At 38.7% G+C, this 15592-nt stretch overlaps 1 protein-coding gene and 1 long non-coding RNA gene across 4 annotated transcripts in view; one reads left to right on the top strand and one right to left on the bottom strand.

The window, feature by feature from the left end:
- Positions 1 to 15592, top strand: part of nfatc3a (nuclear factor of activated T cells 3a) — a 166664-nt gene that overhangs the window by 128080 nt on the left and 22992 nt on the right. For all 3 annotated transcript variants that reach the window (XM_069901537.1, XM_069901538.1, XM_069901540.1), the window contains exon 9: positions 5171 to 5941. In XM_069901537.1, the coding sequence (XP_069757638.1) occupies positions 5171 to 5941 (771 nt within the window). The remainder of the gene's footprint in view (positions 1 to 5170; positions 5942 to 15592) is intronic.
- LOC138744821 (uncharacterized) overlaps positions 8798 to 15592 on the bottom strand; it is a 66343-nt gene continuing 59548 nt past the window's right edge. The window contains exon 3 of the long non-coding RNA XR_011345778.1: positions 8798 to 9100. This is a non-coding gene — a long non-coding RNA (uncharacterized lncRNA). The remainder of the gene's footprint in view (positions 9101 to 15592) is intronic.

Here is a 15592-nt window from a genome sequence, read left to right as displayed (position 1 = left end):
GGCCTCTAGTTCCCTTGCTTGACCTTGCAGCCTTTTTTAAATAAAGGCACAACTTAAGTCACCTTCCAATCTTCTGGTACCTAACCTGTGCCAGAATATATAAATATCTCAGACAGAACTAAAGTAGTTTTTTCTCTTGCTGCTCTATGTCCTTGGGTAAACTTGATCAGGGAGGATTTATCCACCTTTATACACCTCAAGACTACCAACACCTTGATTGTAATGTCAAAGGTCATCACTGTTCTCTTCCCTGAGCACCTTAACATTCATGATTTCTCCATAGTAAATGCAGACAAAACCTATTCCTTTTTTCGAACTCTCCCAACTCCTGTGGCTCCACACATAGATGACCACTGATGCTTCAAGGCAACCATTCTATTCCTGGTTATATTCTCACTCTTAATATTCATAGAAGCTTTCAGGATTCTCCTTTACTTTGTCTTCCAAAGATATTTAAGCTCCTTTTTGCCCTCTTGATTTCTTACGGATATTTAACTTTTTTGTGAACAGAGCCTCAAAATTCCTCATTAGCCAGGATTCCTTAATCCTGCCAAGTTTGCCCTTCACTCTAACAGGAACATTTTCACCCTGAGCTCTCCATATCTCACTTTTAAAGTCTTCCACTTGCAAGAGATCTCTTTACCTGCTCATAATCTCTGTCATTTAAGTTCCTGATAATCAAAATTATCCTTGCCACAAGCTTAAAGATTTAAGACTGTAACTTTTGAATCAGTTCTATTTTTTTCCATGAAAAATAGAAGTATGATCTCTAATCTCAGTGTTTGCCATTGATGCATCAGCTACTACCCAGTATTATTTCTTAAGACTTAGCTTACCTTTAAACTTGCCTTGGTTTGCGTTACTGGCTTCCCAGCCTCTTTTAAGAACCGAGTTAAAAAGTTATTGGGATGTGTAAGTGATGTGACCTTGATGTGCATTGATCTGGGGGGAATATCAAGATACAGTGGAAAAGAGAGCCATACAGCTATTTTCCAAGAGGCAAAAGTTCCTCCCATTTTGATTTTGTTGTGCAAAATGTCCTGTTTATCTCTAGATCAATAAAATAATGCTTTTTCAGTAAAGCTGAATGCATATTATGTAGCCCCATGATCTGAACGTTTCCTGTTTTCATTGTAATAAATGTTCACTGGACCAATGATGGATCAGGACAGGTGTTGGCAGGAAGTGGCTTGTACTGCTGAGCAGGAACCAGTTATTATCTAGAAACCACTGTCTCCTGCTAAACTAACTAGTCGTAAATTGTTTGCTGCTAACAGCAGGGTATGTGTGGGTGTATATTGGCACCCAAAGCCATAGGAGAATAATGCAAAAAAAAAGTGCTGTCATGACAATCATTTGAAGTACAACACCCAAATCTTTTAATTTTAAGTTTTATTTTGGAAAAGGCTTAATCATAGCTGTAAGTCATTACTAGATTTTATGCTTCCATTTTTTTTTATCCATCAACAAACTCATTCCTCTGAATATCATTTGATAATCATTCAGTTACAGAAAGCAATGTTTTGTTGAATATCTGATTGAAGATGTTTCATAAATAGTTTTTGGACTATTAGCTTTGAACACTTTTCTGAGAAACTGCTGTGGCAAGTTTTTTAGGTTGATTGTGAAATTTTACTGCAAAGGAAGAAAATGCAGAAGATTTTATGTAATTTTCCTTCCTCTGTTTGTTTTCTTGAGTCTTGAATCAATTTCCACTGGATATTCAAGATGGTTGAAGCAGCCTTCTGCAGCTTTGCCAGACCCTTTCAGAATCATGTGCCTGTGTGTGTTTGTTCCCTCTGTGCTACCCTCTTTACCCCGCTCCCATCCACCTATACTCTCGCACAAACTCTACCTCATACTTATAATAATGCAAAGTTTTGTCAAACAATGTTTCGATTACCCAAGTAGAGAGGTTGCAATTCTGGACCTCCTCTTGGGAAACAAGACAGAGTAGAAGGGTAGTGTTAGAAATAGAATTACCTTTAAAGAAATTGCTCGAGACAAAAATTGAGAACAAAGAACATTTATTACAACAACAATGCAAAGTTGGGTGCTTCCCCTTACCCTGGGAATACACACATACACTGGGGCTCACCCAACTTTTATACAGTTGACTTCAGTATAGGAATAGCCTCCCCCCTTACATTCTTCTGCCTCCTGCTGGAGAGGTTTGGCATTAGGCAATCCTTCCTGCCTAAGTGCAATTTCAGTATACTTGGAGGACCAGGGGGTATCCTGTCAGTGTCCCTTCATGTTATTGTCCTTATTCACACCTTCCTCTTGGTATGCAGAGTTGGCTCATCCTGTCTAGGGTTGGCTAATTTAATATGTATAAATCTGTGTAAGGTTAGCTAATTAGATATGTAGGACTTGGTACTTCTGTCCAGGGCTAGGAGACCCTTATCTGATCCAGACTACCTCAACTTCCTACATTCTATTGTTCCTTACCACTCCTTATCTTAGTCTTTATGTTAATCGTGCTGACTCTGCTTTCCTGCATCCTAATCCCCAAGCTCATCCTGTTTGTACTGGTTACAGCCATTAACTGATGTATGAATTTTAGTTTCCTTCATGTTCATAATTTTAGATCAGTTTTCCCATCTCTCACAGTAGCACTTTGGATCCAGTGACCAGTCCTTAAAATAGATATAGATTTTAAAAATGTGTATAAGTTGCATTCTAAATTGGGGCAAGACCAGTTATGATGTTTGAGAAATTTGCAAAGGTTGATTTGGAAAGGCTGTTTGTACATAAAGGATATCTGACAAGTGGAAGACTTGTAAAGGAAAGGAGAGTTTAGGAGCACCATATTTCTGTTAGAGTGACATACAAGGCTGGCAGGAGCTCTGGATGATCAGAGATATATTGAAGATCTGGTCATGAAAAAGGGGGTGTAGACAGATGGGATCATGTGAATCCCTTGAGGAGTATAGGAGATGTAGTTCAAGGAGTTCAAATCAAGAGGGCAAAGAATGGCCAAGTGATGGATCTGGCAGATAAGGTAAAGAAGAGCCCAAAGAGATTCTACAGGTATATTAAAGGCAACAGAGTAACTGGGAAGTGATAAGGTCCCTTAAAAATAAATGTAATTGTTAAATGTGTGATCCACAGAAAATGGGCAAGGTATTCAAAGTATTTCTTGTCAATATTTACATGAAATGTAGGGAATTTGGAGAAGTTTTTAGTAATGTCTTAAAGAAAATATGCATTCCAGAAGAAAAGGTGCTGGAGATGTTAAAACTCACTGGGACCTGATGATAAAAAAGAGAATAGAGTAAATGGTGGAAATGTTGATGCAATATATAGTGAGATGGTGAGGAGGGACAGTCAATGAGGGAATTTAACTGCAATCAGTTGTAGGGTATAAAATATGTATATTTCAATGCTAGCAGTATTGGAAATAGATGAACTTAGAGAATGGATCAGAACCTGGAATTACAATGTTGTGACCATTTCAAAGACTTGGCTGACACAAGGACAGGATTGGCTAATGCAGACACCTAGGTTTAGATGTTTCAAAGGGATAGGAAGGGATATGAAAGTGGTGGGGGGGGGGGGGGAAGTAGGATTACTAATCAGGGATATTGTTATTGCTGTAGAAAGGGAAGTCATTGTGGATGGCTTGCCAACTGAGTCATCGTGGGTCATCAGAGAATGTTTCAGCACAGTGCAGGTCATTCGGACGACGTTGTGCCGACCTATTTAAACCTACTCAACTATCTAAACCTTCCCTACCTCACACCCATCATGCTCTATTTTTCTTGCATCCATGTGCCTGTCCAAGAGACTTTTAAATTGTTGTACCAGCCTCTATCACCACCCCTGGCAATGCATTCCAAGCGTCACCACTCTCTGTATATAAAAAAAACAGTCCTGACGTCTCCCTTAAACTTTCCTCCCCCCACCTTGTACCTTTTAGCTCTCCCAAGTCCTTTCTTCAGTTCCTTCCTGGCTACCATATAATTATCATGAGCTGCTACTGTCTTTTACTTCCTAAACCCTATGAGAGATCTGTAGAATTGGACCCCAGGGACCCTCTGTTCTTCCGTGCTTTTAAGAAACCTGCCGTTAACCATCTACTCCGTGGTACTCTAATAGATACTCCATTGTAACATTTGTATTACTGTGTTAAGTAAGTTAAAAGATCATTGTGGACACAATAGATTAAAAAAGGTTTCCTTATAAGATTAGAAAGCAAAGGTTAGACAATTTGATTCCTCATTTTATTTGATACTCTGTGGGAAAAGGGTTGTTTTGTCTGGCTTAATTTTGCCTATTTTAAGGAAGACAAAGGTTGAACAAGCAGCAAAATCATGATCTCTCTCAAATGACTTTATTGCAAGAGTTTAGCTGTCAGAAAAGGGAATAATAAAGTTTGGTTTTGATAGCTTCGGCTTATGAATAGATAGTTCCATTTCATTGTTTTCAGATTTTTTTAAAAAATGTACATTTATGAAGATTACCAATATCAGAAAAATCTTTGTTCCATCCTAGAAATTAATTCAATAATTGTGTTGTGCTAATGGTGTTCTTTGAGAGGATATGTTCTTTGAATAATGCATAGGATCTTTTGATTTCATTGTCACAATGTCTTGGTCGTTAATAAAAATGTCATCTCAGATTATATACTTGACACCTAATGAAAGTCTTGATAACCATCGCCTCTTTATCTGGAGAAGTGCCTGGTTAGCTTGAATCAACATATTTAAGGAGAAATAGTGACAAAACTAGGTTGATTTGGTGTGTTCTTGGCATATGTCTTCAAAGTTCAAATTTATTCTCAGAGTACATATATGACATCATATATTGCCCTGCGATTATTTTTGCTGCAATCCAGGCAGAATTTCTACTTGTAGGTAGTGCAAAAAAAAACTATACTCAAGATAAGATATAGATATGTATAGGAAAGAGAAGTGCAAACAAACAGAAAATAAATATTCCATAATAATGTGCAAAGTAAGAGCCCTAAAATTAATCTCAGAGTCTGATGGTGGAGGGGTGTCAACTGTTCTTGAACCTGGTACAAGTTTTGTGGCACCTCACCCTCTTGTGGCAGCAGCGAGATCAGAGCATGTTGTGGGTGGTGTGGATCCTTGATGCTGCTCTCTGACTGTAGCATTCCATGTAGATTGCCTGTCTGTAATCCCAATTTGTCTTTACTTCACAGTTTTAATCAAGCGGGAACATAATGATGAGAGAGAATTGCCCACTGTTCCTACTCTTCCATTGCCTATTGCACATACTGCAAATGCTGGTATATCTGGTCTACATCAAGTTGGATCTCAGCTGCCTTCCTCGGATACAGGACACCATGAAAATTTGACATCTGCTTCACAGAGGAGCCTTGGGCCTTCTCTGCAACAAACTTATGCGTCGATGATTTCTTCATCAGGAACATGCTTGTCAAATCTACCAACAAGAAGCATTAGTCCAGGTTCTGAATGCCCTATTATGGCTCCTCTGGGGCACCAGTCTTTTCCAAAACCAGCTCCACCTATTGGGCCTTCTTACCAATCTATGCAATCTAATATGATATATAATGGACAACCAGGTCTTCCCATCAATTCAGTTTCTAACCAGGGATATGAGAGAATATCTTTTCAGCCTGATGTAGCCGGTCCACTTCAAATTAACCTGGGCTGTCAACAACAAATGCAGCAAATGTACTGTTCTCCAAATCCAGGCCCAGCTTCTTCACCATCCCCCACAGCAGCTCATCCTTTGGGACACTCACCACATTCTGGACAATCCTCACCACAGCTACACAATGCAAGTTTAGTAAGTCTATCAGGACCTCCTCCATTGACACATCACAATGTGTGTAACCCATCACCTTTTTCAACACCAGAGAGAGCTTCGCTGAACATTAAACAAGAGCCAGAGGATGATGAGCTGCCTTTCCAGACCATTGTACTACAGGATATAACACTTGATGATGGTAAGCAAGATAACCTATTTTCAATCCTTTTTTTTCTCATTGAAAGAACATTATTTCCAAAGAAATTATGTACACGTTTATGAAAAACCTGCATGAATATTCATCCTGACATATTTACTCCTAAGCTCTTTCCCTCTTTGAAAATTGTACTTTTTATGCATTTCTTAATATCTGCATTCCAAATAACTGTCAATAGAAAATAGTTTTTCTTGTCATTATTTTCAGTCCCATCCTACACAAATCAAGGGCAACCTTTTAATTCAATATCTATTTAAAGTACTTAGATATTTTTTATTTGTTTGACTATCTAAAAGTTACAGTTAAGTTTTAAACCTCATACTAAGGATTCCACTGGATTTAAATCTCATTGGTCGAGGAAGGAAGTCAGGTACTGAGAACAAACTATTCCAGGAGAAGAGAAATGCAAAAGTTGCAGATGCTGGAATCTTGAGCAAATAGAGAATTGGTGGAGGAACTCAGCAGGTCAGACAGCATCCATGGGTAGAAATGATTAATCCATGTTTTGAGTTGGAACCCTTTATCAAGAGTGTCGATAAAATGTTTTGACCTGAAATGTTGGTTGCTCATTCTGCCTGAGTCTTGATAAAGTCTTACCCGTCCCTTGTTTTCTGGAGAAGTTGAGTCTTCTTGAAATTTTTTCAATAGTGATAGATAGCTAAGAAATTTTCAGTATTAATTCAGTGAAAATGAAAGATTTGTCAGTTTTCTGAAAGTCCAGTACAGCACATCAACTAATTTGTCCTTGTCTGTTGTCCTGCCTGATATAACACAAAGAAAACACATCAACAGATGTGTCAAACACGATTTTCCTCTCATAAATCCATGGTGATTGTTCCCAATCATATTATTTTGCAAATGCTTGTTACAACTGTAATAGACTCCAGCATTTCCCCCTCCTGCTGATGTGAGGCCATCTGCTTTTGCAGCTCTTGCTCTTCTACTGTTTGGATGATAAGAAAGGAACAATAATATAGATTCAGCTCAGGCTTGTCAATGATTTGAAAGTATAATTTGGATTTGATTTTGTTTCCAAAGTTGCTGTCCTCCTTGATGGTGAAAGTCGCAGAGGAGGAAATACTGTTAAATTATTTTTGAGCCAATTTTCTATATGTATACTATGGACACAATGACAAAGAGTACGAATCTCTGTGACATTAATTGCTGAATGTGTGAATGATAAAGGATGCACCTTTTCCTTCCTTTACAAATTCTACCTGACTTTGGTTGATCTTTTTAAGTGTTAAAATTTGCTACTATTTCTGACCACTTGCAGAGATGAAGAAACCTTGAGGATTCGGTCATCCATTTTTTAAAATTTAATTTACATTTAATTTTTTTTAAATTGGACACAACAGCACAATAATAGGGCCACTTTGACCCACGAGCCCATGCCACCCAATTAACCTACAACCCCTGGAATATTTCGAACAGCGGGAGGAAACTGGAACCCCTGGAGGAACCCAATGCAGACCTGGGGAGAATGGACAAACCTTACAGACAGTGTTGGATTTAATCCCGGTCCCATCGCTGGTGCTGCACCAACCATGTTGCTCCATGTCAACTGTGCTGCCCCTGAATTAGCTGAACTCTTCATTGCAGAGTTTGCAGGATCTGCCATCTAGATCTGTGGTTTTCAAACATTCTTTCCACGCACATATCACCTATGCCACAGGTGCTCTGTGATGAGTAAAGAGTTACTTAAGATGGTATGTGCATGGAAAGAAAATTTGAAAACCACTGTTTTAATTGTGCCCAATTGACTTGATATGTGCATGGTTTCATAACTCTAAAGCAAAGTGGCCAATGACAATTTTTCTCAAACAAAATATTTCAGTAACAATTGGGTCTAGAGCAGTGGTTCTCGATCTTTTTTATCCCCCCACTCACTTACCACCTTAAGTAATTCCTTACTAATTACAAAGCACCTATGGCAGAGGGATTACTTAAGGTGATATGTGAGTGGAAAGAAAAAGTTTGAAAACCATTGATTTAGATTTTGGTATTTGCAGACTTGGTGATCAAACATTAGTCAAACTGCAAGGGATTAATCTTGACCAGAAGATCTTTAGCTACTGTTTGTTGACTGTGCAGACTTGTAATAGAACAATTTTGCTTTGCAAAATATGACTCAACATTGAGATCACTGTTATCTGCAGAGTTCAGTTTTGTATAAGTTCCTTGATACTGCATTGATATAGAACCTTTTCTGCAATCATTTGGTGAATATTTAATGAATTCTAAAAGAAAGACTGAATATTTTGTAGGCTAGAAAAGACCAATACTCGAAGTTCCAGAGTTTAGATTTTAGATGTGAACTTTTGCAGCTACCCCCCCCCCCCCCCCCCGCCCCACACACACTCACACACAATTTTTTTTGACCCAAACCGGCTTCAAAGTTTGAAAGAATTTTGAAACAAAACCTCTGAGTAGAATATTGAGTTTTTGGTATCCGATTTATCTTACATTTTTTCATGTTTTTTGGTGAGAATTAAACATTATTTTGTGCTTAAAAGCTTTCCCTTGTTTTTTGTTGTAAACACTGTTACAAGTGATTTGCTGTTTTTTTTTAAAAAATGACCAGTTATCCAAAATAGGCCTGGACCTGACCATTTTGGATAAATCAGAGTACTTTGTAAGATTTGAAAGGTGATCAACAAACATTGCTTATGAAGTACCAAATCTGAAAAATAATTAGTCCAACACTAATTTAACCAACTGCTATTGAATGTAATATATTGTTTATGAAACAAAATCTTAATCTCTCAATTTGCAGAATTATATTGAAGAAATTGTGAAAGACATTTTAAATTCAAAGGTTTGAAAACTTGAATTCAAATTTTCCTTGACTTCCCCAAAAGGAAGCTTCATCAGATTTCATTATACAAGTATATTTCACAGTGATTCTGGTTTTATAATCTGTCCTTTGTCTCTGCCGAACCTCATACAATCCAAATAAAAGTTGCAAATGTCATCTTTGGCTACCAGTCTGAGATGTACTGTCACCTTCTCAACGCTCTTGCAAGTTTGGATGAAGTACTGCATACTCGCTCGTCCACTTTCCAGAACTTTTCTTTCTTGCAATTCTGTGGGCCATTTGATCTCCAGAGGATGGCTTCAACTTCCTTGCATCTGTTTACTCTGAAAAATCCATTTTATTTTTTAATCAAATCTTTAGTTAAACCTCTTAGCACCTTCACCAGTTACATAAAATTAGTTTTAATGTAATATATTTGTGATATGCCATTTTTAAATATTAAAACTTGTATTAAATGCAGGTTATTTTTCTGTTGGCATAACTTAGTACTTATTACAAACAGGAGGCTGTTCAGGCTATCCCAACAGAGCAGTCAAATTTTCCCTCGTGTTTCCGTTTCACTGCAATTTATTCTCTTTAATTCCCATTTGACTCTTTTGCCACTTACCTACATTAAGGAGTAATTTGCAGTAGCCAAATAATCCACCATCATATCTTTGGTATTTGAGTGAAAACCAGACCACCCAGCAATTCATTCATCGGGAAAACATAGAAACTCAGCATCAGGATAAAAACTGGGTGTATAAACAGTGAGGCAGAACTATTAACAGCCAATCAATTCTGCATATTTTGTATGTGATAAAGTGTCTATTCTGAAAGAGACAAAACATGTCATGTCCCATGCTTAATGTTCTCTACCATTAATCAAAAGGTTAGGTTACTTAAAATGATTTTATTTGCACAGTCTTCTATTATCATTAAAGTTCCCATGTAGACCAAATGTTTGTTTATTTTATCCGACTCGCGCAAAAAAGATTGCAGCTGTTGCTCAGCTATAAGCATAATCTGGGCTAATTATAAGTGAAGGCTGCTGCTATGGTGAAAGTTGACACCATACCACTTACAGGTTACACTCAAGCACAGACAAATCTAAATATACTTCACTGAATAATTTGATGCAGTTACAGGGAATCTGCATATCCACAGCTGTTAAAACAGGCATTGAGCTGTCAAGTTTTACTCAATGTTTGTCGAATGTTTCATTTAAGCTTCCTTTAGTCTTTCTATTAATCTGATTAACTGATTTCTAAGATCCAAGTAGTTTTTAGAAATTTCTTTCTGAAGGCCCTGCATACTTGGCATTGATGATCATCATTCTCTCCTTCCTTTTAGAAACTTGTCTTGTTTTGCATGCCTTCTGAATTACCCACTTTTGCGTGTATTTCAGGGCATCAACAATTTGTGCAAAAGCATTGAAGTCTGCTAAAGGAGGCACGTGGTATGCTTGCCTTCACTGGTCAGGGCATGGAGTGTAAGAGTAAGGAGTCATGCTGCAAGTATATAAAACTTGGGTTTGGTTGCATTTGGAACATTGGGCACTGTTATGGTCACCCTACTTCAGGAAGGGTAAAGAAGGCTTTAGAAAGGGTACAGAAGAGAATTATTAAGATGTTGCCTGGATTAGAAGGTATGAAGTATGTTGGGATATTGGACTCTGGTTTATTCTCTTGAGTGTCAGAGGCTGGGGTGGGGGGGGGGGGGTGGGGGTGACCTGATAGAAATTTGTAACATTATGGAAGGATATATGGGGTAGAAAGTCAAAATATTTTCTCCAGGGGGGAGGGGTTTGGAAATCATATACAAAGAAGAGCTCCCAACTGCCACTGCCAATCCCCAACACCTCCCCACCGAGGTCCTGCTCTTGCCTGGGAGCCTAGGTCCAGGTTCCTGTCTGGGAGCCAGAGCAGGGGTGTAGCTTATGGGAAGAGGAGCAGGAGGTGTGACCACTTTCCCCTCCTTTTCAGCCTGGCAGTACCCCTGACCCCATAGAACTGTGCAATGAAACCATAGCATCTGCTGCCCTCCCCTCGGCCTACACCGGAGCTCCCAATGCCCATCTGGAGTGCGGTAGGCTGAGGGAAAGGTTTGGAGTCGACATTGAGGACTCTGGTGTAGGCCAAGGGGGAGGGTTTGGACTTGGAGTCAGTCATCAGGAGCTTCGGTCACCAGAGCTCCTGACACCCTCGTCCTGGTGCACGTGCAATAGTAGGCCAAGAGTAGGATTTAGAGTCGGCGTCAGGAGTTCTGGTGTGATAAAGAAGGAAGGGAAGGGAACGCCATTGAGTCCGGTCCCAGTCCTGCCCAGGAAGCCGTTCTCCTTGATGATGCCGGGACAAGGGATTCTTCCAACCACATGCGGCTGGGAGTCGGTGGCACGCAGTTTTTGAGGGAGAGTTGGAGTGAAAAGTCAATAGGAGAGGTGGAAGGGAGGGAATTACCTGAAACAAGGACAGTTGTCATTCTAATTTCATGTCAGGTGAAGTTTATTTCAACCTGTGATGTTAGTTAGGCTCCGAAAACATGTCAGATAATCCAAGTTATACTGTACTATTTACATAAGAAAGCAACAAATAGAAGAACATGTATTGTGTGCAAGTAGCAGAGTTTTACTTGAATTTGGGTATCATGTTTAGTGCAGACATTATGCACTGAATGGCCTAATCCTTTGCTCTACTGTTTTATGTTTTTTTTGCCTACTTTAATTAGGGAATTTGAGCAATACATATCCGCTATTCTCTTCTGGGACACATGTACTTCTCCAAAAAGTGCCATTATGGAGTCTGCAGATTTATTTATGGAATAGGTCAGACCATTATCCTACTTGCGCAACATGCAGCGTGCATTATTGGCGTAGAGTAAATAGGAACATAGTTTTCCTTGGGGAGAGGCCTATATTGGAAAGTAGCATGTGAGGTACTGGTGGTTACATGCATATGAATTGTATTATAAATAACAAAGGCCGATCTTAGCCCAGGTTGCAGAGAAGTAACTTTGTTGGCAAAAATGCATTGTTCGTGGATGCTCTAAAAATGAGTACTGTCTTAATTAGCTTGGTAGTTTTTAAGATAACTTCAAATGAGATGTCTTCTATTCCAAATTATTGGATTATCCATTGCCATGATTTTTCCGAGGTGGTACTACTTGATGACAGATGAATAGTTTGAGGTGAAATTTCAACCTTCATGAAATGATCATTTTGATCCATGTTGCATTTTTGTGGTTTATTGAAGTATTTCTGTTTGCTGGAAGAAAGAAATAATATAAATTCCACGCCAACTTCTGAATCTTCATTCTCCATTGAAGTTGCTATAGGTTTGCTTGGCACTTCTTTCATTTGCAGACCTTCTGTCACACCTTCTCATTGAATATCCAAGAATGCAAACCTGACAGAAATAAGATTTTAATATGAGATGCTTATTATTTTTCTTCATGCTGCTTGTCCCATTGGAATAAAGTCAGATTATTAATGAAGAAAAATGCCAAAAAAAAACAAGAGCATGTTGAGATCGATGCCATATTTTGAAACCCAAGGATATATCACATTGAGATGTCTGCTTTACTGCCTGTGCACAAATTCTTCCTGCCATCCTTTTATAATGTGGTTTTGTTAGTTTTTTTTATTGCACACTCATCTGAATGTTGGTCAAGTTAAATGATTTTAGAGTTTAAAATTATTCATTTTATCTTTTTGTACTTGATACGTAGTAACGTTCCATATAAATCATTCAGAATTGCCTGCATTGTGGGAAGAGCTTTCTGAATGGGGAAAAACAATTCTGCTTTTGAGTCCGGGAAGGTTGTAGGGAACTGATGCCATTTATTTCAGAGCGTTTGTGGATTGTGAAAGGAAAGTGGAGGGATATCGAGTGGGTGCGGTGGTGGCCATATCATTTTGCGATGGATTTCTCAAAGCTGGTCGAGCTGCAGAGGAGGTTCATCAGGATGTGCCAGGATTAAAGGGTTGAAGTCATGGGGGAGAATGGAGAAGCTTGGTCTTTATTCCCTGGAACTTCGGAGGCTGATGGGTGACTTATGATGGTCTATAAAGTCTGGGAGGTGTGGATCAGGTGAATGCTCATAGTCTCAGACAATTCTAGAATTAGAGGCCAAGGTGAGAGGGGAGAAATTTAAGAGTGATCCAAGGGGCAAATTTTGCACTTAGAGGGAAGCTCATAAGAACAAGCTGCCAGAGCAAATTATAGAAGTAGGCATTCAAAACACATTTTGTCACATATTATGGATAGGAAGGATATGGACAAAATGTGATATGGAACTATCTCAGAATGTAAATTGGGTCAACATGGGCAAATTGGACTGAAGGGCCAACTGTATGACTAGCTGTGCAGAGCTTTTGCTATGATTTAGATGCTACTCTGTGTACTTAATTAGTGGTTATCATTAAGCTTACTGACAACTAAAACAGAATTTGATATGCAGATTACATTGATGTTGATGTTATTGAAGACTGAAGTACACTACCTGTTTCCTGTTCAATAATTAAATTAGTTCTGTTCTATTTCTAAATCATACTCATTCCCATAAGTTGTAGGAGAAAAATAGTCTATCTTCAAATTGTCTAGAGCTATTCAGAAAGAAAACCCTTTGAATTTTTTTCCATAATATTTTTGGGATTCCAGGATATTCTTGAAAATATTTGATCCCCACACTGTTTTGGAACATGATTTGTATATCTGAAATTTGACAGACTATATGTGATTTCTGAATATTCTATCTTTCCCTTAAGCCCATGTGTCATTCTGAAATTTGGCAAATGGATCTGATCTAATCAACGTAGAACATAGAAATCTATCAGACAGTACAGGCTTTTTAATCCACAGTGTTATGCCAATCTAATAACCTACTCTTAATGACTGCATAGAATTTCCCTACTGTATAATCCTCCGTAAATCTCCATTTTTCTGTTCCCATGTACTTGTGTAATAGTCTCTTAAAATAACCTCCACCATCGTCGGTAGCGTATTCCATTCACCCGTCACTCTGCATGGAAAAACTTATCTTTTGCAACCTCCCCCCCCCCCCCCGTAGTTACTCCCAAGAACCCCCTCGTGTTAGCCATTTCAGCCCTAGGGAAAAGCCTCTGGCCCATCCACATGATCAGTGCCTCTCATCATCTTGTACACCTCTACTAGGTCAAGGATATTAACTGCATAAGCAAGAAGATGTCCAGAATTTTTACCTCCAGCTGGGGTGCTTGACTGTGGAATGGGGATTCTTTTGTAGATAGGTTATTTGTAAAGTCATGGGGGCCATAATATATCTGCTTTCTCGGTTAGTTCTGGATGCATTTAATATTTGTTACCATAGATACATCCACTTTGTATATTTTCTCTGGTGTTGGGGCTTTTGTATTTCTGAGAACTGTCGTGCATCTGATGTGTCTAAAATGTCTTTAAATGCAGTTTAGCATAGTATATTCCCTGAAAGACTTGTGAATCTTCTTTGCGACAGGAGGGGTTGAAGGTGAGTTTTTTAATATGGTAGCTGTTTTCCAAAATGGCAGGGAGGAGAGTATGTGTGATGGCCTGAGCCACATTCATAACCCTCTGCAGTTTCTTGTAGTCTTGGATGCTTTCTGTGATGAATCTGGAAGTTGTGAGGGAAGTAGGTGACATGCCAAATTTCCTCATGCATCTGAAGTGTGCTTTTTTGACTGTTGCATAGATGTGGGCAGATCAGGTCAAGTCACATGCTTACTGCTAGTAACTTTAATCTGTCTTCTATCTACCTCATCATCATCCAAGATTGATGCAGACTGTGAAGTGACTTTCTCTTCTGGAAATCTTTAACCAGCTCCTTGGTCTTGCTGGCTTCGAGATAGAGCCTGTTCTTACAAGCCATTGGTCCCTCTATCTACCTTATGTAATCCAATTCGTCATTTGTTATCCAGTCGGGTCATCCATGAACTTGTATGCAATTGTGTATAAGGATTAAAGTTGGGGGATCAGTACACAGCTGAGCAGGGCATGGATATTGAGGATGATCTTGAAAGAGGTGCTGTCACCAATCCTCGCTGATTGCAGTCTGTGGGATAGGAGGTGCTGAGGCTAATTTTCTGGAGTTTGGGGATGTGTTCATTGGATGCTATTCAGTGGAAGGTAGAGCTATAGTCGATGATTAGATGATCTGAATTAGAACCCCTTGTTGTCTAGGTATTCTAAGGCTGAACATAGGCCAGGGAGATGGCAACGGTTGCGGATCTGTTCTTTCTATCAAGGGCACGCTTCAATAAATTTAGTTTTTCAAGTATTTCAGATATGAAGTATTTGGAATATTAATTCATCTTCAGATTAATGCACTGTATCCAACTATTGTCATGTCTAAATTTTATAAGAATGCTTGAAAAATCTGCAAAAATTGCACTCAACTGATGAACCATTGTCACAGCTTTGTATTCCAGAGCTAAACCCATAATAAAAGAAAGGCTGAGTGAGCTACAGCCTCTGTTTGTGAATAATCTAGTTATGGATCTATCTTCAGGCAAATCCAGGTGGATGATCTTAGAAGTTGTGACCCAGCATTTCTGTTTAAACATCTTTCAACAGATCAACATTCGTTGTTAATTTAATATTTATTTTAAATACTGTAAATGTACATATGGCATCATTAAAATGTATACGTATTACTTAAAAGCTGAATATCAAAGTTTAAATCTGTCTAACATAAAAAAAACTATCAGATTATAAAATATCATATTTGATGGCATGTAAGACCCACTGTTTTCCGCCCCAAAAAATAGCTCAAAAATATCCCGCAGGTCTTGTATATGAAGTTGAAATTAGGGTGATAATGGTGAG

The sequence above is a fragment of the Narcine bancroftii genome, chromosome 10, assembly GCF_036971445.1.
Source record: "Narcine bancroftii isolate sNarBan1 chromosome 10, sNarBan1.hap1, whole genome shotgun sequence".
NCBI classification, from domain to species: Eukaryota; Metazoa; Chordata; class Chondrichthyes; order Torpediniformes; family Narcinidae; genus Narcine; species Narcine bancroftii.
This window is presented reverse-complemented; position numbering and strand designations above follow the sequence as displayed.